Raw genomic sequence first — 23,239 nt, forward strand, 5'->3', positions numbered from 1 at the left:
ATATTTCAATACAATATTTCACTGTAATAATACAGTTTAATGCTGTGAAATCCTTAATTTTTTTACTTGTTGCTGTGATATTACAGACCTTTTTGTGATATAACAGCAGGTTTTAGATTGCAAGATTTTACTGTAAAATAAGAGTTTAATGCTGTAAAATCCAAGGATACTATAGTTTTCACAGGTATTCATTGGGATATTACAGGGAAACTTAATTACAACAAGTTATGGTAAAATAACACTGTTAATGATTGTAAAATGCTGGTAATTTCTAACAGTGTAGCTTTGCTATTATTTCAGTTACATTGTGATGTTAGTGATTGTGTATTATTGACTACATCAAGATGCGTATAAATCTCTCAGCAAAAACCAAGTGTGCCATTCCCACACACATATGGCGCTTTTCCATTGCATAGTACCCCACGGTTTAGTTTAGTTTGGGTCGGGTCAGCTCACCTCACTTTGGCGTGGTTAGCTTTTCCATTGAGTTTAGTATCACTTCGCAGTGGGAGGAATTATAGGCGTGTCGTTATATTTGCGCTGCATACGGCTGTGACATCATACAAGAGAGAGCGTCCTGTACATTCCCATACATTTATTTATTAGTCCGCCACAAAATTAAAATTGGCCACCACAAATAGATGTTTACTTTGCACATCGCGTTTAATACTACCTCTGTCTCACATGACAGTTTCTGTTCAAACACCCGTGGCGTCTGTCGACGGCGCTCAGGCTGAGCCTCGATGAAGTTGCATTAAAGCATAAATAATACTGACGTGCACGTCGCGAATGTGCCGCCACAAAATTAAAATTGGCCACCACAAATAGAAGTTTACTTTGCACATCGCGTTTATAACTAACTCTGTCTCACATAACAGTTTCTGTTCAAACACCCGTGGCGTCTGTCGACGGCGCTCAGGCTGAGCCTCAATGAAGTTGCATTAAAGCATAAATAATACTGACGTGCACGTCGCGAATGTGCCGCCACAAACTGCAAGTCTGGAAAAAACTTTTATGTGTTCCTGATTCACAACCTGTGGATGTTTTTAATCGCTAAAAGGGTGTTTGGAAACTTAAAACAGAGCACAGATGACAACATGTTTGCTCGAGACAGCGCAAGCTAGCAGCAAGCTAAAGCTAATATTTTACATAATAGGATGACGGCGCCGATGACGATTCTCTCAGACCAATCAGTGAACTACAGTGTTTACGCGTCACGTTTGGTATCAGCTCGGGTCGCTTGGAACCCCAACCGAGGTGGTACGAAAAAAAGTATCGGGTACTACGAAGTGATCCCAATGGAAAAGCTCCCAAAAGTAAGCTGACCCGACCCAAACTAAACCAAACCGTGGGGTACTATGCGATGGAAAAGCGCCAATATTTCAGCAGATATCACACATTTGTTGCACATCAACACCTTCATACTTTTACAATGCACCAAAAGTGTAAAAGTGTAATGGAGTGTACAACATGCACAGTGAAGCTTAAAAAAATCTATGGGTAAATCTCTTAAAGTAACATCTTATAAATGCAAACAATCTATTGACAATGCATTTACACATATTTATAGTTACCAAAAAGCATTAGTACTATTCATTTGAGGAAATTACACTTTTGCATTCATTTAAATTTATTTATAAGGACAACACACATTAATCAACATTACTGTAAATGTGCAGTGTTAGGCTTATTTTTAACTGCAGTCCTTTGGTAAGATGATTTACAACCAATAATTAAAAACAAAAAACAAAATAAAAAAACAAGACAAAACAAAACCCGAAACAAAACAATAATAATAATACATGATTTAAAAATATTTTTTTTTTAGAAAGTACACCTCACATGGAAAATTACATTTCAAATGTATTTATCATTATAATTCATCCTCTAATTTTGTGGATTATAATACATTGATATTCACACTCTGCTGGAGCTTTCTCTAATTTCTCCAGATTTTGCTTTTTTCCGACTGAATCGCAAGGCTGCATATGTCAAATTCCCATCATCAGTTTCCTTAAAAAAAGTTTTTATTAAACTTATAATTCTTGCATTTTAATTTTAATACCACATACGCACACACATGCATGCATAGCAAAATCATTCTCTTACCTGAGCACCTGACACCCTTCTAATTCTGTTGTCTTGTCCAGAACCTCCTAATATAAGAAAAGATTAAGAAGTTTTTACAATAATAAATGCAAAAATATTTTACAATTTAAATAAATGGTAACATCAAATTATACTCATGATTGTGTGCACTTACTCAGACACTGTGGACACATTCTTCTGTTAAAGGTCAGACATATTAGAGTAAAGATTATAACTCCACAGACTCCCAAAGCCACTGCCATGCCAAACACTACTGGATCCTGATGATTGTCTGAAATTTCAAAATGCTTAACTGTTTACACATTAAAAGTTATGGCATTGCTTTACATTTACATTGAAAATATGTAAAATAAAGACACTTTTTTCATCATTGTTAAATGAAAGTAAAGACAGAAATACCACTTCACTTTACCAAGTTTCACTTGTTTTGTATAGTTTTCATAACGGTGCTCTTGACACTCTACAGAGATATTCAAATAAACAGACTTTGAGATTGTTGTGGTACTTGATTCTTTCTGACCTACAGTCATTCATAGTATTTGAAAACAAATTAATGTTTTTCAATGTGGTCAAGATACACACAATAAAAGTCAACAGCATTTTCTCTTTAGCCCAAATATAACTTTTTATAAAATTATAGTAATGACAATGTCACAGTTTAGATAGCAGTTCATAATGACTTTTAAACATTTCCATACCTTTAATGACCAGATGTGTTCCTCTTCCAAACGTTGCATAGTATGCCTTTGATCCACAGTGGTAGATTGCTTCATCTGACTGAATTAACCTTGATATTGTCAGATGTAAGTTGTTCATTTGGAATCGACTGTTTCTAAATTCCCCGTAAAATTTTATTTCTGCTAAGGTTTGAAATACTGATATAATTTGAGGTTGGTGTCCAGGAATTTGTTTATACCAGAGAATTGTATCCCCTTTTACAGAACACTGCAGGGTGACATTGTCACCAAGTGTCACAATTCGGATTTCATTTTCCTGATATTTACTAGGATTTGCAAAATCTGAGAAAAAGAAGAATTTACACAGATTAAGGCATACAATAATAAATAAATAAATAAAATAATGGACATAACATATCTGTATATTTCCATAAGGTAATCAATAGAGCTTTAAACTAAGTAATTCCCAGCAATCATTTAAATACCTTAAAATTGATAACAAAAACATTCAAAAACAATATAACATTAACTTACTTATAATACTAAGAACAGAAATAAATACCCAAGAAACCATTGTGAAGCGATATCACAACTTTCTTCTATCTGTGTACTCAATCAAACTAGGAATGGATTTGTTGTAAGCAGGATATCCTCACTTACTTGACTAACCTCACTGTTAACCTAATCAAATGCCATTGGCTTATAGACACTTAAAAAATCTATGTGTTTTTTCCACACTGTAGTCATCTCCTGACCGATAACAGCTCTGTTTAAGTTTTAATTACCTACATTATCATATTAGGAAAGTCAATATAACATCTCTCTGCTGTGTGTTATAACTGCATTACACCACGGGTCTGTTGAATGCTGCATTCTGATTGGCTGAGAAATGTTCTATGGGTGTTGATTATTTTTCTGTAAACCGCACACCTATCTTTTCAAATGTCTTAAAAATAGACACCAGAGCAATGTTTGTGGTAACCGTGGTATAAGCGGAATAATTGACTCCGGTCCTTTGAATTATTTGAAAATAATGCACACCTGCGGTGTAACCGCTTCGCGTCGTGCCGCATTACCACCTTGGTGTGCATTATTTTCTTATAATTCAATGGCCCGTCGTCAATTATTCCTTACATATGCAACTAAAATAGAACGTCCTCTAATAATGAGTTTTTAATATGCATGCCATTTTTTAAAATGTTTTTACATTTATATGCTTACCTCGGTTCCTGGACAATTTTCTAGCATCCCTCCACCACCACAACACCTCACTCCTATCTATTCCTAGACCAGTTTGGGACATGGTGGAGTTCTTTGGGTTCAGGCTAAATTTGGCCCTCAAAGTCCTAAAGAGTCATTGTGTCTCATTGCTTTCTGTTCCTATATGCAACACTTTTCCAATGCTTCTTGTCCAAGGCTTTAGCAGTGCCCATGATCTCCTTTGCACAGATAAGAGCAATTCATCTTTTCTAAAATGTATATATCGGTACCTCCAGGAATGCTGTAAAAAATAAGCATACACAACACAAAGCAAGCTGATCATACAATTACAACAATCCTTAACAAGTCTACAAAGGCAAGGACTCATACCTTTTTTAATTTAATGACAAACCTCACACAGCATTAGCATACATTAGTTATACCTTTACTGCAGTTGTTGTGGTTTACACAAATCTTACATAAGGACAGTACGGTGAAACATGATGTGATGATAGAGGGTGTGAGATATGTGATGTAAGAAGCCAACTGTGCAAAATATGCATATTGTTAAACCCTGTAAAAAAACAGTTTGGCCCTATTTTAATGATCAGTCAGAACCTCTTACAGTGTCCCAAAATGGTCGGACCCCAGAGGGTTAAGCTTCAAGTTTTTTTACTTTTACAGTTTTTCTCAGTTGCTTAAACACATTTCTTGAAACTATGCCTCATATTCTCAAAACAGTAAACACAATTGCATAACATACCACCCAATACTCCAAACATCATATTTTCAGGTCAAAATGAAGCTCTACACTCAAAACCATTCACTTTTACTGAAAAACCAGACTTTTCCCTCAGACAACACACACAAGCTTTTAAACACACACATACTAAAACATAGTCTTACACACTGGTGCAATAAAATCAAAACAATATATCCAAAACCGGTAAGTTGCTTGTGGTTCTCCCGCTCAAAAACCTTTTCATATGACCAAAAAAGACACAATCAATATGCATTAGCATATTTTTATTCATTCATGTGCTACACAGCACAACTGTAAAACTTTATTTTTTAAATATTCCTCCTCAACATCCCGTCTTTGTTCTTGTTCAGGCCAGAGATTCTCATTCACATCACAGGTTATATTGGTCCTAGCCAAACAGCGAGGGTAAAATCCTCTGGCATGATCCACCCCTGGCATTCATCTAATGATATGTCTATCTGTATGCAAGGCAATTTTATGCATTTCTTTATTCCAGTAGCATAATCCAACAGTGTATGCACACTAAAGTTACTGTACAGAGCAGTCTTACTGTAAGTACACATATCTGTTTTCCTTCCTGAAGGCTCTGAAGATGGAGGCAACAGTGAGGCGACTCAAATTAGGCTTTACTCGTTGCTCAAGCTCCCTCATAGTCATACATGGTCAGCTAGAATGTCTCGAATTTCATCTGAGACTGCTTGTCACCTTACCCTTCGTCTTCCTCCTCCCATTTCACCACCTTCTCTTCCTCCTCTTTCACCACGTCCTCATCCTCTCCCTCCTCCTTCACCATGTCCTCCTCCTCTCCCTCTTCCTTCACCATGTCCTCCTCCTCTTCCTCCTCCTTCACCATGTCCTCTTCCTCATCCTTCACCACATCCTTATTCTCTCCCTCCTCCTTCACCACGTCCTCCTTCTTTCAGTCCTTCTCTGCCTCTTCCTCTCCCTCCTCTTCTTCCTTGACCTATTCCTTCATTTCTCTGTGGATCCATTGTTCCAAAGCTCAGTGAACTGATTTAGGCCCTTTTATCTATTGAATGATCTGATTGATGTGTGATCAATTTTGACTCGTGTTTCCACCTTGGTAATTGTTTGCTAATTGAGCCTAAGCTGTGTTGACTTGAGTGAACCGTATTGAATGCTAGTGCTTTTCATATGATCAGATGGTGTAAGCACTGAGAAATGTAAAGATTTGTGTTTAGAGTTTACAGTTTACCAAATCTGACTCATGTGTTAAAGCACGGGATTAGTATTATAGTTCAGCAAAATGGTTGTGCTTCCTGAAAAATGACTTTATGGTTTTGAAATTTTAGTTCAAAAGCCTGTTTAAAGTGTTTTAGCAATTGAGAAAAACTGTAATACAAAGTAATCGAAGGAATGCAGAACAATTGGTTTTTAAGTCACACTTTTGCTTTCATTTTAATTAATGATTTAAACAGAATACATTTTTTTTATAAAATACACTTCACATGGAATCCAAGTTTATTTATCCTTATAATTCATCTTCTAACGTTGTGGATTATATTACATTGATATTCACACTCTGCTGAAATTATTTCTCTATTTTCTCCAGATTTTGCTTTTTTCCTGACTGAATTGCAAGGCTGCATATGTCAAAATCCCATCATCAGTTTCCTGGAAAAAAGTTTGATTAAACTTATTATTCTTGCATTTTAATTTACCACACACACATACGAATGCACAGCAAAATCATTCTCTTACCTGAGCACCTGAGAACCATCTAACTCTGCTGTCTTGTCCAGAACCTCCTAATATTTGAATAGATTGAGAGTTGTTTTACAATAATAAATGCAAAAATATTTTTAATAAATAGTAACATCAAATCATACTCATGATTGTGTGCACTTACTCAGACACTGTGGACACATTCTTCTGTTAAAGGTCAGACATATTAGAATAAAGATTATAACTCCACAGACTCCCAAAGCCACTGCCAACCCAAACACTACTGGATCCTGATGATTGTCTGAAATTTCAAAATGCTTCACTTTTCACACATTAAAAGTTATAACATTGCTTTACATTAACATTAAGATTATAGTAAAACACTTTTGTCATCATTGCTAAATGAAAGTAAAGACAGAAATACCACTTCACTTTACCAGGTTTCACTTGTGTTGTATCATTTTCATAGCTGTGTTGTTGACACTCCACGGAGTTATTCAGATAAACAGACTTTGAGATTGTTGATGCTGTCGATTCTTTTTGACCTACAGTCATTCATAAGGTTTCAAGAAACCATTAATGTTTTAATTGTGGTCAAGATACACAAATATATTTAAGTCAAAAACAGCAATATTTCCTTACAGCACAAATATGAAAAGATTGTAATGACACAGTTTAGACAGCAATTCATAATGCTTTTTAAACATTCAGTTACCTTTAATGACCAGATGTGTTCCTCTTCCAAACGTAACATAGTATGCCTTTGATCCACAGTGGTAGATTGCTTCATCTGACTGAATTATTCTTAATATTGCCAGATTGTATTTGTTCCTTTGAAATCGACTTATGTTTTTAAATTCCCTGTAAAATGTTGTTTCTCCTGAGGTTTGAAATACTGATATAATCTGAGGTCGGTGTCCAGCAATTTGTTTATACCAGAGAATTGTATCCCCTTTTTCTGAACACTGCAGGGTGACATTGTCACCAAGTGTCACAGTTTTGATTTCATTTGCCTGATATTTACGAGAGTTTGCAAAATCTGAGAAAAATAATAACGTATACAGATTGAGGCATACCATAATAAATAAATAAAATAATGAACATAACGTATCTATATATTTCCATAAGGTAGAGCTTTAAATGAAATAATCCCAGCAATCATTTACATACTATACAATTGATGGCAAACACATAAAAAAACAATACAATAACATTGACTTACTTATAATACTAAGAACAGTAATAAATACCCAAGAAACCATTGTGAAAAGATCTCCCAAACTTCTTCTATCTCAATCAAACTAGAATGGTTTTCTTGTAAGCAGGATATTCTCACTTCCTTCACTACCCTCGCTGTTAATCTAATCAAATGCCATTAGCCCATACAGGCACTTTAAAAAATGTCTTTTCCACACTGTGGTCACCTCGTGACCTAAAATGAAAGCTCTGTTTAGGTTTTAATAACCTACATTATCATATTACGGTAGAATAGTCGGTTGAATATAACAACTCTCTGCTGTGTGCTGTGTGTTATAACTGCAATATGAAATGAAAATACCACTTCCTCTAATAATTATGTTATTGTTTTAATGCAATGTTTTCACAAGTAGGCTATTCTGTAAATGCAAGCTGATCATATAACCACAACACACCTTAACATGTCTAGAAAACACATACCTTTTTTATTTTTATGACAAACCTCTGACAGAATCAGCGTACATTAGCTATACCTTTACTGCAGTTGTTGTGGTTTACACAAATCTTAAATAGGAACAGTACAAGTGTGAAACATGATGCGACGATAGAGGGTGTGAAATATGTGATCAGGGCCTTGCACAGACCTTTTGAGGGGCATGTGCTGTACAAAGGTGATTTAGAGTCTGTGGGGGCCCTAAGCAAAAATTCCGAGGGGCCCTTCCGACCAATATTCATCACCATTATGTTAGGCTAAAGATTATCTGACACCAACGAAAAATGTATGAAATAAAACCTTTTATATTCCAAATGTTTTAAACGTGAACAACCTTGTTATTTTGAAAAGAATAAAAGTAAAAAAAAAAGGACCCAAAAGATCCGTCTTGCGAGGGCCAGGCCCGGTGGTCGTTTCCTGCCTGGACTGTGACCGTCAGGGCCACTTGGAAGCTTGTTTGACCTGCAACAGTAAGCATGCATCTGAATACATTGACAGTTTTTTCATCTGTCAATTTGTTTTCATATTTATGTGAGAACTGCAAGTGGGGTGGCTAATGAATGTCATCCCTGGCTCCACTAAGAAAGTGATCTTTGAACTACAAAGGCTGCATTTAGTTTAAATGTAACCTTAAGCAAAGAAACTTGTCATGTGTTGATTTATACATTTGCAGTGTACATCCTTCTATCATATCGTTTAGATACAAGAAGCATCAGAATAATGGCCAATGCATTCTGCATTATGCCACATAGGCGTGCGGTGGGTGGAGCTGAAGAGTTTCAAGTAAGCGCAGCTTTGGATACTACTTTTGGATTTACAGCTGACATAGATGGAAATTAAACTTTAAAAAAACTAGCCTTACATTATACATAATGATCCATAATCGGATACTGAGTCAGAAATGGACAAACAGGAACAACAGCAGCAATGATTACAGCAGGATGTCTCTATCTGGTAATTAATCCTTGTTTGTCCGCTATTTTAAAGGTGCAGTGTGTAAATTTTTGCGGCTTCTAGTGGTGAGGTTGTGAATTGCAACCAACGGCTCTGTCCTCTGCTCACCTCTCGCTTTTGAAACACATAGAGAAGCTACGGTAGCCCCCACTGGACAAACATGTCATCGTTGGAGACAACTTATTAAAAAGTTGGTCTGTTAAGGGCTTCTGTAGAAACATGGCTGCACAAAATGGCGGCTTCCATGTAAGGGGACCCTCTCCATATGTAGATAAAAACGTCTCATTCTAATAAACACGTAACGGTTCATTTTGAAAAGTCTTTATACACCCCTGATAATATAGTTTTGTATATTATTTTGGATTTCTGTCAAGAGATCCTTCTAAAAATTACACACTGCACCTTTAATAAAAAAGCAACTCAACTCATTGTAAATGCAGTACAATGCCAACTGAGGTGCAAAATGTGACTCCTAAACGGGGTCTTTTAAAGTTTTGACCGCTCTAACAGTTGTAAACAAATGGAAAATCTGGCGTCAAACTGAACCTTGTTTGTAAAGCAGTCCTCTCCGAAATGCAGCCAGGGAACAAACAAACTCATTTGCAATTACGTTGCTGTCCGGGAAAAACAAACTGCATCCACTGTTGTCTTATGACAAGGGAAAGCTAAATAAAATTTTCTTCTCCTTACATCCAAAAACACACTACTTTTGTTGAACTATCTTGCTAAAAGAAAGTTGTCGCGTGCTGTGCAATGATAGCCTACAGGTGACTTCTACTCGACGGAGCAATGCTAATGCTTGTTCTCGCTCCCACTACAGGGCAGGTGTGCTTTTCTGGGGGTAAAGGCCCATAAAAGGAATATGGGGTCAATCAGTCGTAACGGACACCCTCATTCGAAAAAAACTTTCAGAAACTTGTAGGATAAAGGAGGCATGAGTTTGGCTCGGAAATACTCTGTTACAAGCTCAACTGCTTTTTTGACATTTTGCTTATGTTTAGCATGAGGGTTACAACCCTTAAACTGTGTTAATAAGTCAGAATGCATGAAATAGCAATAAATCCCCCCTTTGAAGTGTATAACTTACTTGCTTTAAACATTGTTTTCTTGCATTCTATGTTGACTATATCAATATTACAATTGTACAAATACATTTGTTGTGGTCTACAAAAATCTTCACAATAAAATGTAACAGGAAGCTTGTGATGTCACAGAAAGCGTGATATTAGTGAGGTGTGCAATGAAATCTTGCTGTAGTTTATCAAGAAGCAGACAGACAGCAATACTTCAAAGTGAAGATGTGGATTTCTATCATAATCTGTGTTTCTGTTATCCTTCCCAATAATATTTGTGAGTAAACTAATTTTCTGATATTTTTTCTAAATTTCATTTCATCTAGATACTTTTGTACTTTTCATTTAAAACATTCATTTTTGGTTGATCTAACTTCAACACAGAGCCTTATAAAACATCTAATGATTTTATTCCAACTGTATTACTAATTCAGTTGTAAAGTTTAGATATTCTGATCTAATCAATATCATGGAATGTTTGAATTGATATTATTGATTTATAAATAAGTGGAAGCTTGATTCACTTCAGCATTAAATATGTTTTAAGATTTTTTGTTACATGTTGACCTATAACATATCAAGGCTTTTAAAGAAGTGAGTTGATTTTCAGCTCCGTTATGTATCCCAGATGAAATAAGATTATTTTCTTAACTCTTTCTTACAGACACAAGTGAGTCTGAGGATGTCAGGCAACCAGATCCAATGATGATCGTCTCTGCTGGTGATAGTGTCACTTTGCGTTGCTTAATTTTGAAAGATCTCCGTGATCATATAGTTTGGTACAAGCAAAGATCAGGACAACGACCTTATATTATTGTAATGGTGCAGAAATTCATGAAAGATCCAGTGTTTCAACATGAATTTAATTCCAAGCGTTTTTCTATTGAGAAAGACACAGGAGAGTGTAACTTAACCATTTCACATGTTACCTCATCTGATGAAGCAATGTATTACTGTGGAATAAAATCATTTGAAGTTGTTTTTGCTGGAGGGACATATTTGGCTTTAAAAGGTAAATGTTTTTAACGTTGACTAATTCAATTATTTTAAGATTTAAATTTTTTTAATTTATAATTAAATTTCTAAATCATAAATAAAAGGGTGGAAATTACCTATACAAATTAAAAAATTCAAGGGGTAAATAATTTAATAATAATTCTAATAATTTAGGCTACTTATGACTTTTTACAAAGTGTATAATTTAATATTACTTTTTAAAGTACATCATGTGATTTTAATAAATATCTTTAATGTCTCATGTTTTAGGGCCCCAAAACAACCAGCAACAGTTAAATGTATCCGTTGTTCAGCATCCTGTATCAGCGACTGTTTACCGTGGAGAAACTGTGACCCTGTTGTGCTCTGTGTTGTCTGAACTCATAACAGAAGAGATGAGAATGTTCTGGTTCAGAACGGATTCAGAAAAATCTGCTCCACAAATCATTTACACTCGTGATCAAAGAGATCAATGTGAGATTAATTCTGCTAAACAGAACTGTACATACAATCTGTCCAAAGATATTTTCAGTCAAACAGACACTGGCATTTATTACTGTGCTCTGATCACCTGTGGGAAAATATTCTTTGGTAATGGGACACAAATAAATATGGGTAAGTGCCAAACCTCTTAAAAATATTATGTTTAGGTTAGAAGCTATACATTTAATAATATTTATAAATTATTATTTGTAAATTTAAATGGTTATTTTGGTATTGATGTAATTTAAGCGTGTGATTTATAACATTAACTATCGACTTGGTCCACACGCTGTAAAAATTGTATTAGCCCAAATTTTAAGTATTAAGTTGAAATGACTTGCATAGCCAGTTAATTAAATTTAAAAAATGTAATGGAAAAATCAAATATTTAAAAAATTTCAGTGTATTTTGACAAATACTTTTTGTGCAAAGACAATATATATCAATTGTTTTAATAATTCCAAACCAGGATATATTATGACATGTTTTGGTTGTTGTTTTTATGTACTGTTTTCAAATGAATGTCACTTATTTAAATGTCACTTATGTCACTGTGTTAAAGAAAAGCCTGTGGGATCCATTATATTGGTGATTATATTGGGAGTTTTGTGTGGGATTTCTGTGGTTGTGATTACTGTCCAAGCCGTCTCAAACCATAAAAAAGAAAGAGACTACTATGGAGGTGAGCATTTAATTTAATTTAATCTGCATACTGTTTTAATAAAATCATATAACCCCCTGTTTTATTTGGTCCTTATACAACACTATTAAAACTATAATGTTAACAAGCTTTTTACCTGGTCTGACAAGTTACTTGTATTTGTGTAACCTAATATGATCAGTTTAATTAAATCACTTTTTGTCTTTTAACCAGGAAATGTTCACGACTTTGAAAATAAGCATTCTTCCAGTCAGGTGTGCTTCTTAGATTCACTTTAATTATGGAATATATTTTGGAATCTGAATACATTAACAAATAAATCTCTCATTGTTTGTTATGTGTTACTCTCATAGGACTGTGATGCAGTGCTTTTGCATTATGCTGCCCATTATTTTAAGGAAGGAAGAAACAGAAGAGTGAGAGAAACAGATCCTCAGAAAACTGTGTACAGCCAGCTGAATGATCCCAGTGTGATTGAATATAGGATAATTGAGTAAATGCTGTAGATTGTCACACAGGAAATTTAACAAAGTCATCACCTGCTTGGTAGTGATGCACTTAAAAAACATTTATAGGTATATGTCTAGCTATATTTTGAAGACCAAAATCAGAAAGATTTAAAAGTTAATGAGGAATTAATGTATCAGATCTTGTGCTTGGGATCATAACTTCTTGGAATGAAAATGATTATCTTTTTTTATTAATTTTATTAATTTATTTTAATCAATTTATTATTTTTTCATTTTATGTTAAAAAAGATTTATGTCAGGCAATAGTAAATTGTATAAATTGTTACCTATTATTTTGATGAAATTTTCAACAGCACACAAAAATCTACCATGTCAAGGCACATCCTCAAATCACAGCTTATATAATGTTGAAACGGCAAGGGATATTATTGCAGCAATATATATGACAAAAATAAGGGGCAAGCATTTTTTGCTAGAGTGTCTTATCGTTGACAGGCGGATCATCTGAAAGTACGGTGAGATGGATTCGGAAGCAGACTTGTTACTGTGTGTCAAATTTGTCATGTTCATTGTATTACTTGATAAGAAAGAGGCCAAAACAACTGCTTGTCACGTTTATTTAATCAGTTTATTTATAAAAAGTAAAACATAACTGTCAATAAGAACCAACACAAGTATATAAATATCAATGTGTTTACTTTCAATATCCTCAAGCTGATTCCAGTCACACATTCTTGTGTTGTATCAAAAAAGCAAGTTAGTGAGTGTTCAGGACATCAAAGGTACCCTCAAAATCAGAGTGCTTTGTGGGTAAAAAGCAGTAATAGAATGTAGGAAATGTAAGGAATAATTGACGATGGGCCGTTGAATTATAAGAAAATAATGCACACCCAAAGTGATTATGGCCGTTACACTACGGATGTGCATTATTTCCGAATAATTCAAAGGACCAGAGTCAATTATTCCGCTTATACAACGGTTACCAGAAATATTGCTCTGGTGCCTAACTTTTTAAGGTTAGGTGTGCGGTTATTGAAAAATAATCAACACTCATGGAACATTTCTCAGCCAATCAGAATAAAGCATTCAACAGCCCCGTGGTATAATGTTCAATTAAGACACGCCTGCTTATCTACACCAATCAGATTGATCTTGTAATTATTAAAGCAGCTCTTTGTATGAAAGAGTATAAAGTCAGTGAGCACTGTGGCCTAAAAAGTCACTATTGGTTTTGCTAGTAAAATATTTTAAGTGTGCAAAGTCATACAGAAAAAGCAAGCTGAAGGGTTTTAAGTGGAGGTAGGAGGAGCTAAACACACACACACCCTGGTGACACATAAGTCTTGACGTTTCAAGAGGTGAACTATCAAGACAGAGGGATAAATTTGCAACATATAATATTGTGGCATGTTTGCCTGAGGAGTATAGCTAATTAAAAAAAAAGTTTATCCTCAACAGCAGACAGAGTTATTCTTATAAAAAGAAATGCTGGCATTGTGGTAAGAGTAGGAGGAGTTACTGGTGGAGGCTGGAGGAACTAAACACACAGCACCAGCTGACACACAGGACTCAAGAGTTGTATTTTTTTTAGCATGGTGGGCCAAAGAAATCTTGTATACTTCAAAAATCAAAGAGAATGTCGTTTTTGTGAGTGGTGTAGGCCATTTCTTTTTATTTCAACAGTGATTACCTTGTCTACACATTAACTTTGTGTTTCTTCTAAAATCTCAAATGCATTGTGCACACATGTATGGACAGTCATCTGTTTTATAAATCTTAACCACTATTGACAGAGTGCAGGTTAGCCTTTGATTTTTCAGTTTATGGGATCTTAAGCAGGTTATTTTTAAGGATTATAAATACATGTATCTTGTACTCATATTTCCTGCCCTATAACGATTTCACAAAAATAGCTGTAATGCCACATGCTTACTCTTGAGCAAAAACTATTAGATTTTTTTGGATAATCTTGTTTAACATAAAAAAAAAACTAGCATCAAAGAATAAACACTGCATTATTGTATTCGCTGTGGTCCATATCAATATTACAATTGTGCAAATACAATTGCTGTGGTCTAAAAAAAACTTTACAAGAAAAGGTAACAGGAAGCATGCGATGTCACAAAAATGTGTGACCTCACTGAAGGGTACAGTAAAATCTTTCTGTAGTTTATCAAGAAGCAGACAAGCAGACAGACTACAGGTGAAGATGTGGGTTTCATTTATAATCTGGGTTTTTGTCATCCTTCCAAGTAATATTTGTGAGTAAGCTGATTTTTACATAATTATTCAAGTTTTATCTTACCTAGAGACTTTTGCTACTTTTAATTTTAATTATTCATTTCTGGTTGATCAAACTTTAACAGAGGTTTATATCATCTGCAAGGATTAAAAAATGAATAATTTTATTCCAACTGTATTACTAATTCAGTTGTATAGTTAAGATGTTCTGATCTAATCAATAACATATGCATTTAATTTTTGAATTGATATAATTGATTTATAAATAAGTGGAAGCTTGATTAAATTCAGCAGAAAATATGTTTTAAGATGTTTTGTTACATGTTGACCTACAACCAGGGCGTAATTTTGATTTTGACATTGGTGGGGATGTAAATAATGGGCTTTTAAAGAAGTGAGCTTGTTTTATAAGCTCTGTTATATATCCTAGATGAAATAAGATTTTTGTAATATTATAATATTTTCTTAACTCTTTCTTACAGACACAAGTGAGTCTGAGGATGTCAGGCAACCAGATCCAATGATGATCGTCTCTGCTGGTGATAGTGTCACTTTGCGTTGCTTAATTTCGGAAGATCTCCGTGATCATATTGTTTGGTACAAGCAAAGATCAGGACAACGACCTTATATTATTGCAGTTGTGCAGAAATTCATGAAAGATCCAGTATTTTATAATGAATTTAATTCCAAGCGTTTTTCTATTGAGAAACACACAGGAGAGTGTAACTTAAAGATTTCACATGTTACCTCATCTGATGAAGCAATGTATTACTGTGGAATAAAATCATTTCAAGTTGTTTTTGCTGGAGGGACATATTTGGCTTTAAAAGGTAAATGTTTTTAACCTTGACTAATTCATTTATTTGAAGATTTAAAATTGAATTATTTAAATCATGAATGAAATGATGGATATTCCCTACATTTAAATTCCCCATATCACATCATTTTTATAAATATCTTCTTGTTTTTAGGGTCCCAAAACAACCAGCTACAGTTAAATGTGTCTGTCATTCAGCATCCTGTATCAGCGACTGTTCACCGTGGAGAAACGGTGACCCTGTTGTGCTCTGTGCTGTCTGAACTCACAACAGCAGAGATGAAGATGTTCTGGTTTAGATCGGATTCAGAAAAATTTGCTCCACAAATCATTTACACTCGTGATCAAAGTGATCAATGTGAGATTAATTCTGCTACACAGAACTGTACACACAATCTGTCCAAAAACATTTTCAGTCAAACAGACACTGGCATTTATTACTGTGCTCTGATCACCTGTGGGAAAATTTTCTTTGGTAATGGGACAAAAATAAATATGGGTAAGTGTCAAACCTTAAATTATTTGAACATTTATGTAATTAGCTAAAAGTTTAAGAAATGTATGAATGTTTATCAGTAGGTTTTATGGCTATTTTTGTAATTATGTAATAGCAACAAAGATGATAGTTAAAAGAGAATATATCTGTATAAAATTAGTATTTGGATCCTTTTAGATATCTAAAGCATTTAATTGTATTACAATAGGTAAAAAAATGAAACCAAATGTACCCGCTTGGAAACCAGTAATGACAGTTTTTCTCAGAACTAACTTTCCATGATGGTTTTCAGCTTCTAAGTCAATTTTAGTTCAAACCTCAGTGCTCTTCTAAAGTAGCCGCAAGTCTTTTACATTAACACATTTTCATAGCTACACAGTGTGCAAACAGTTTGTCATTATGATAAATAACATATTCTCTATAATCGATTGCTTTTATTTTTTGTATGATGTTTTGCTTATTGGTACTTTTAAAATAATTAACATATTAGATATTTATTATTAACTAGTTTTTAGCATTAAGACATCATTTAGTTTAATATTCAAATACTTTTGAGGACATTTGAGAATATACAGTATATTGTATGTAATAAATAGAATAAGACGATAATAAGTAGGTCAGTGTTATACCAGAATTCACTTGAAACTGTAAAATTTCTTAAGGAAAAAGTGTTAATGCCTTTTTTGTATTGGTTTAGTCATAGGTTTCATTATAAATGTATCTTGCTCACAAATTAGGCCCCTGTTTATTCACATATGATGTGTTTTTTTGCACGGTGTTATAGAAAAGCCTGTGGTGAACTCCATAGTGATTATATTGGGAGTATTGTTGGGAGTTTGTGTGGTTGTGATTATTGTCCAAGCCGTCTCAAACTGTAATAAAGAAAAATATTACCACAAGAGAGGTAAGCATTTAATTTAATTTGCATACACAATAATGTTGCTTAAAATTTAATGTAATCAGATTGATTCAGTAACATTTTTTGTGTTTCAACTAGAAATTGTTCAAGATTTTGAAAATGAGGATCCATCCAGCCAGGTGTCATTCGTAAATTAATTTTGATTCATATTATACATTACACATTAATTCATATAATAAAGATATCTGTATTCATTGTCTGTTATGTGTTTCTTTCATAGAGCTGTGAAGTGGTGAATTTGCATTATGCTGCTCCACATTTTAAGGAGAGAATAAGCAGAAGGACAAGAAATAAAGATCTTCAGGAAAGTGTTTACAGCCATTTGAACGATCTCAGTGTAACTGACCAGAGCGTAATTGAATACACATCGGCTTCATAGTGATTCAAACATCATGATTAGTATCAAATTTTTAAAGGCTTGGAAACAGTTAATGCAGACAATATATGAGATCTTGTGCTTGGGATCATATTAAAAGTAAAATTATTATTTTTTATTTATTTTAACGTGTTTGCTAAAATAAGGTGTATGTCAAGATCCCTAATAAAATCTTACCAATATTACTATTAAATCTGACTTAATCTTACTATGCATTTTTTAATTGCACACATGTAAAGAAAATTTCAACACACTTATTATCAGACATTTCAGTGTGAATGAGTTGCTGTCTTTGAAACTATAAGGAGGGTTGGAAGATGGTTAAAAAATCTGTAAAGTAAGCTAAAGAGTGTTTGCAAAATTAGTAGTATACCGTGTTTTTCTAATCGAATTGGTATATTGTATTAAGTGAATGTGATTCTCAGGACTACAATTATTCACACATCATGGGTAACAATACTGTCAACACGTCATTACAGATAGCTACAGTAGATTACAAACGAATGATTATAAAATACGGATGAGATTGGTGGTGTCCGGTAACTTCTCTTCCAAGGGGCGCAAATTCAAAATATTTTTCTTCATCTCAAAATATGTCTTTGTTGCATCACGTTAACCATGTGCATCATGTGTCCTTTCAAAATATGAGCCTGCTGCACATGCATCGAAAGGGTTTATGATAAAAGAAACACTCATATTTACAAAACACTTGCAGAACACTAACTTAAAGCGCCTCTTTTATCTTAAACCCATTCTTCTGCAGCAGACACATAGTTTGACATGATGTGTGATGCGCATAAGTTTACATGAAGCACGATACACTGACATGAAGAGCCACACACATAACAGGCTAAATACATGTTGTGACCAGCTTTGCATCATGCGCCCTGAAAAAGGAAGTCACCTGCAGCCACAGGACGAGATTACATTTTATCTTGTGTATAAACATTAAAAATACATAAGCAATTACCATTTGAATACATACCTCTTTTGTTTTGTAGATAGTGTTTTTAAAACAGCACAGTAAATGTAACACTCTTACCAGGCTTGGCTGTGAGTAAGCTGTCTAAATCCTCTCTTCCCTCCAATACGCAATTTTTTATCATATATATGAACATTGCACTCAAAAACTAAAATCCTGTCTAGACATCTTTTGACCTTTTTTCTTCAGACCTCTGAGGTTAGTGAGTTGGCTTGTAGCCTGAAAAGGTCACTGGTTTGAGTCTCACGGCAGGACGGCAGGATGCGACTGTGGTGGCCTACAGGCCTAGAGTAAGACACCTTAACCACAGTTGTTCCCCGGGTGCTACAGTTATAGCTGCCCACTGCTCCAAGTGTGTGTGTTCATGACTTGCAGAGCGTGTGTTCACTCCTCACTGAAATTGTCACGACCGGGAACATGAAATCAGGAAGCAGGACACAAGTGCAGGAGATAAATAAATAACATTTAATGATAACAAGAAACAAAACACGAGGAGTAAAACAACGAACAGGTAATTCAAACAGGAACAGACAGGGAAGTAATGACAATGATCAAACAGAAGACAGGGGTATATATACAGACAGACTAAATGACAAACAGGTGTGATGAGGCAGGTAATTAATCAATGAATGTCCAGGTGACAACAATCAGAACAGAGACAGGACATGACACGGATTGACCCCGGATTTACACCGCACGAGTCTGCGGCACGTTACGGCTCCAAAGAGGCAACCGGAACTGATCGCGGTCATTCTAGTCAATGCTTGTGTTTACATCAGATGCACCGCGGCACGTTTCAAGAGCGTCCCAGAAGCTGCTCTACGCACCGCTTTGCTAAAGATAGGTGCCTAGTCTATTTTTGACGTGCGCCGCGTTTAAGCCGCACCGTAAATATAAAATAAAAGTAAAAAATCCTGTCAATTTCAAAATAAACACCTCGTGCAGACTCCTGTATTTCACATCATCTTGCTCACAGGCACTGTATAAACTGAAATAAACATTGAGGATGTGTTTTAGACGAATATGCATAGCTAAATACTTTAATATTTGTCCATCCTAAGTGAATTTTTATGTTTATTCACTTTTTTTACTACAGAACAACAAAATAGGACAATGCAAAAAACTAAACAATATACAGAATGAATCCTAACAAAACATTAACATTTAGCCAACTTATCCATGTTATAACTCAGAAAATCAAGAAAACCGTCTGACAGGAAAATCAAATGACGTTCTACTGCTGCTCTTCTGATCCGCTTCTTGTGCGAGTTGGCACCGCGTAGAAGACGAAACAAAGCCACCTCGGAGCCGTAACGCGCCGCAAACTCGTGCGGTGTAAATCAGGGGTAACCGTGACAGAAATGGGTTAAATGCAGAGGTCACGTTTTAAGTATGGGTTACCACACTTGACACAACATGTCACATTTTCACTTTTATTTACCTTGTTTTCTAATACCACCAAGGTCATCAGATGCACATAAACTCTTATATTTTTTATTTTTAATGCCATTCCAGCATCTATGGCTGGACCAGTGAATATATACACAACACAAGATGATCTACAAACAAGTTGAAGAAGGAAATGTGGCATCTCTAATTCAACCTGCATGTCTTTGAACTGTAGGAGGAAACTGATATACCCAGAGTAACATACACTTTAAAAAAAGTCTTTGCTGCCTTAATTTTTTTGTTTAATTAACTCAGATTTACAAATCATTTCAACTTACTGTTATTTATCTTGACAAGAGACGAGTTGCTACAACTTATAAAATGAAGTTATAAGTTTTAACAACTTATCTCTAGTCAAAAAGAAAATTTGCGAGTTGATTAAACAAACAACAAATAAAAATTAAGGCAGCAATTTTTTTAAAGTGCTGAGAGAACATGCTAACTCCTCACAGAAAGACCTCTCTACAAATCTCAGAACAATGTGCTGAATGAGAAGCAGTCAGGCTTACGTGCAAACATTTCACTGAGACAGTACTGTTCTGAGCCTCACCTTGTGGCACCTTCACAAAAGTTCACCACATTACTCGCAATGCTGGTCAACAATCTTCCAATCAAAACTCACAACTTTTAAAAAACAGCTTGACAGAAATAACTTCTTATACACTGTCAGACAAAATGGTACAAAATGGTCCCTAGCTGTCACTGGGTGGATACCCTTTCATAAAGTAGTGTGTTAGTACCTCAGAGGTACATATGGTACCAAATGTATACATATCTGTGCCAAAATGGTTCATGTGGTTCTCCAATCATTTTGTGAGGAAGGGCTTCCACAAGGGCCACTTTTTTATATAGTCTACTCAAAACTTTTTTCTTTTATTTTGTTTATATGTTTTATCATTGTTTAAAATGTTAACATACATAAAAGCCAAGCTTATATAAAAAATATATAAAAAATAATTGAGTCTATTAAGGGCACCTATTTCATTGCTCAAAAACACCGTTATCTTGTGTATTTGGATGTGTTTGCGTGGTTTATGGTTAAAAACACATTATTTTCCACATACCGTACATTTTTGTAGCTCCAGATTTCACACCTTTTCTGAAATGCACGAATTTAAAAAACTCGTTGTGATTGGTCTGAATACCTCTGACATCAAACGGAAATGTGACGCTCCTTACCATGTTTGAAAGATTCAGTTGCTAACAGGAGTTAACTTACAAGCTGTGAGTCCAAGCTGGAGGAATTATGATAATGTCGGTCTTGTCTACATCACCAATCCCAGGAAGTAAACTGTTGCCTACAATCCGTGTGTTTGTTGTAGTCCAAGAAAAGAGATTTTCTTTTGCGTCATCATTTACTTTGGAGTATGTACCTTTTGCATATTGTTAAAGGATAATTCCGGTATTTAACACTTTGAGTCTCATTTGTGGTTTGTTTTTAATGAACTACAGTGATGGACACAGAAATTTTGACAATGGGTCGTGTCTTGACTTTTTGACTCGTTTAGAAGCGTCTCTTGACTGCTTCAGAATGGAAGTCAAGGGCCATGCACAAACATGTCATTAAAACAACACTTAACATTAATTTTCAAAACTGTGCTACTCACCGAGTGGTTTGTGGTGTTCGTTGATGATTAAAAACAAATATATCGGCGCAATGATTTCAATCCGTGTTGTTTGCTATAGTGGAACTATTTTTTCAGATACCTCACAACCGCGTATATACTTCCGCTCTATATTTGAGTCTGAAGCGTTAGCACACTCTCGACCACTTGATGGCGACAACCACTTTGCCATACAAGGATGCTGAATGGAACTCTGTGTCTAGCGTATAGACAGTCACAATCGAGCTCAACTTCAAACCTAAGGCTGGTCACTGAGCCATCAAATATGGGAAACATTTCTTCTGAGAGAAACCAAGTGATAAACTACAACCACATGTAAACAGACCCCTTTTCCGTTTCCGGCGGAGTGATATATCAGCGATCAATGAGTCTTTCAAGAGAAGTCAATGGAATTTTACAAAATGCCAAATAAAACACGACAGAAACTGTATTTCGCCACACTACCTGTTTTTAATCATCAACGAACACCACGGACCACTCGGTGAGTAGCACAGTTTTGAAAATGAACGTTAAGTGTTGTTTTAATGACATGTTTGTGATTTTGGTCATTGACTTCCATTCTGAAGCAGTCAAGAGACACCTCCAAACGAGCCAAAAAGCCAAGAAACGACTGATTGTCAAAATTTCACTGTAGTTCATCCAAAACAAACCAGAAATAAGACTCAAAGTGTTAAATACCGGAATTATCCTTTAACATCTACTAATACACACTTACACGCCAAAGGAAATTTAAAAAACGTGAATTGGACCAAAGGTGCCCTTTAATAGAATGTGCATTGGCAGGAAACTAACAGACTATGTGCGGGCAACCTGGTGTCAAATGTCATAGGATGTCATAAATGTGTAATGCTCTTAAATGTCTGTTTAAATAATATCCTCTATTAAAATGAGTGGAGGCTTGGACCTGGAAAAAGTATTCCTTACATCAGGACTCAGGAAGGATATTTAGAATTCCTTTGGCTGCGAAGGAACTAAAGGGTAATATGTGATTTTTTTGTGATTTCATTTCGATGTTTTATCCATGTTTTATTGGTATAGTGGTATTTACAGTATCTGTGTTGATGTACTGTTTAAATGATGTGGTGGCAGTTTTTGGGGCCTAAGACAAATTTCCCAGTGCGGACAATAAAGTATATCTTAACCTTTACGAGCAGATAGATCACTCTGCACTGTGCAGACATATCAGTGTAGGACATTGATGCTAAACACCAATCGGTCTATGCTGCATAAAGTCAAACACATCTATTAAAGGCCTAATGTTCACTGTGTACTGCACTGTCATACAAAAAGAGAAGCCATAAGGCTTTAGGTGACTGCAGGAGGAGTTGAATACCTGCTGACTCACAAGCCCTGGAGTAGAGGTGAACTACTGTATCAGGAAAGAGTAAAAGGTTTCTCATATAAGGTATACATTACTGCACTATTATATTGACACATGCTCTCATATAAGTGCATCAAAAAATACATTTTATGTGGGCTATATCAATATTACAGTTGTGTAAATACATTTGTTGTGGTCTACAAAAACCTTTACAAGAAAAGGTAACAGGAAGCCTGTGATGTCACAAAAAG

The 23,239-nt window shown here is 35.1% G+C and overlaps 3 protein-coding genes and 1 long non-coding RNA gene across 4 annotated transcripts; 3 read left to right on the top strand and 1 right to left on the bottom strand.

Moving 5' to 3' along the window:
• Window positions 1-5,667: 5,667 nt before the first annotated feature.
• On the bottom strand, window positions 5,668-7,839 carry nitr14b (novel immune-type receptor 14b). The gene is made up of 6 exons (XM_055178549.2): window positions 7,658-7,839; window positions 7,151-7,474; window positions 6,873-6,980; window positions 6,620-6,736; window positions 6,472-6,518; window positions 5,668-6,384 (listed from the first exon to the last, which is right to left on the bottom strand). Exons 1-6 carry the CDS (start codon window positions 7,695-7,697, stop codon window positions 6,310-6,312), a joined length of 711 nt encoding a protein of 236 aa, XP_055034524.1. The 5' UTR covers window positions 7,698-7,839; the 3' UTR covers window positions 5,668-6,309.
• A 1,158-nt stretch (window positions 7,840-8,997) lies between these two features.
• LOC141349187 (immunoglobulin kappa light chain-like) lies at window positions 8,998-11,783 on the top strand. Its single transcript, XM_073854585.1, has 3 exons — window positions 8,998-9,079; window positions 10,817-11,164; window positions 11,419-11,783. The coding sequence occupies exons 1-3, from the start codon at window positions 8,998-9,000 to the stop codon at window positions 11,781-11,783; spliced, it is 795 nt and encodes a 264-aa protein (XP_073710686.1).
• Window positions 11,784-12,192: 409 nt separating this feature from the next.
• Window positions 12,193-13,238, top strand: LOC129422921 (uncharacterized). Its single transcript, XR_012358114.1, has 3 exons — window positions 12,193-12,313; window positions 12,506-12,546; window positions 12,646-13,238. It is a non-coding gene; the product is annotated as an uncharacterized lncRNA (long non-coding RNA).
• A 1,695-nt stretch (window positions 13,239-14,933) lies between these two features.
• On the top strand, window positions 14,934-17,782 carry LOC129422757 (uncharacterized). Its single transcript, XM_055178860.2, has 6 exons — window positions 14,934-15,023; window positions 15,486-15,833; window positions 15,975-16,319; window positions 17,101-17,220; window positions 17,314-17,354; window positions 17,456-17,782. The coding sequence occupies exons 1-6, from the start codon at window positions 14,972-14,974 to the stop codon at window positions 17,612-17,614; spliced, it is 1,065 nt and encodes a 354-aa protein (XP_055034835.2). The 5' UTR covers window positions 14,934-14,971; the 3' UTR covers window positions 17,615-17,782.
• The last annotated feature ends 5,457 nt before the right edge of the window (window positions 17,783-23,239 follow it).

The sequence above is a fragment of the Misgurnus anguillicaudatus genome, chromosome 16 (genome assembly GCF_027580225.2).
Source record: "Misgurnus anguillicaudatus chromosome 16, ASM2758022v2, whole genome shotgun sequence".
Classification (NCBI taxonomy): Eukaryota; Metazoa; Chordata; class Actinopteri; order Cypriniformes; family Cobitidae; genus Misgurnus; species Misgurnus anguillicaudatus.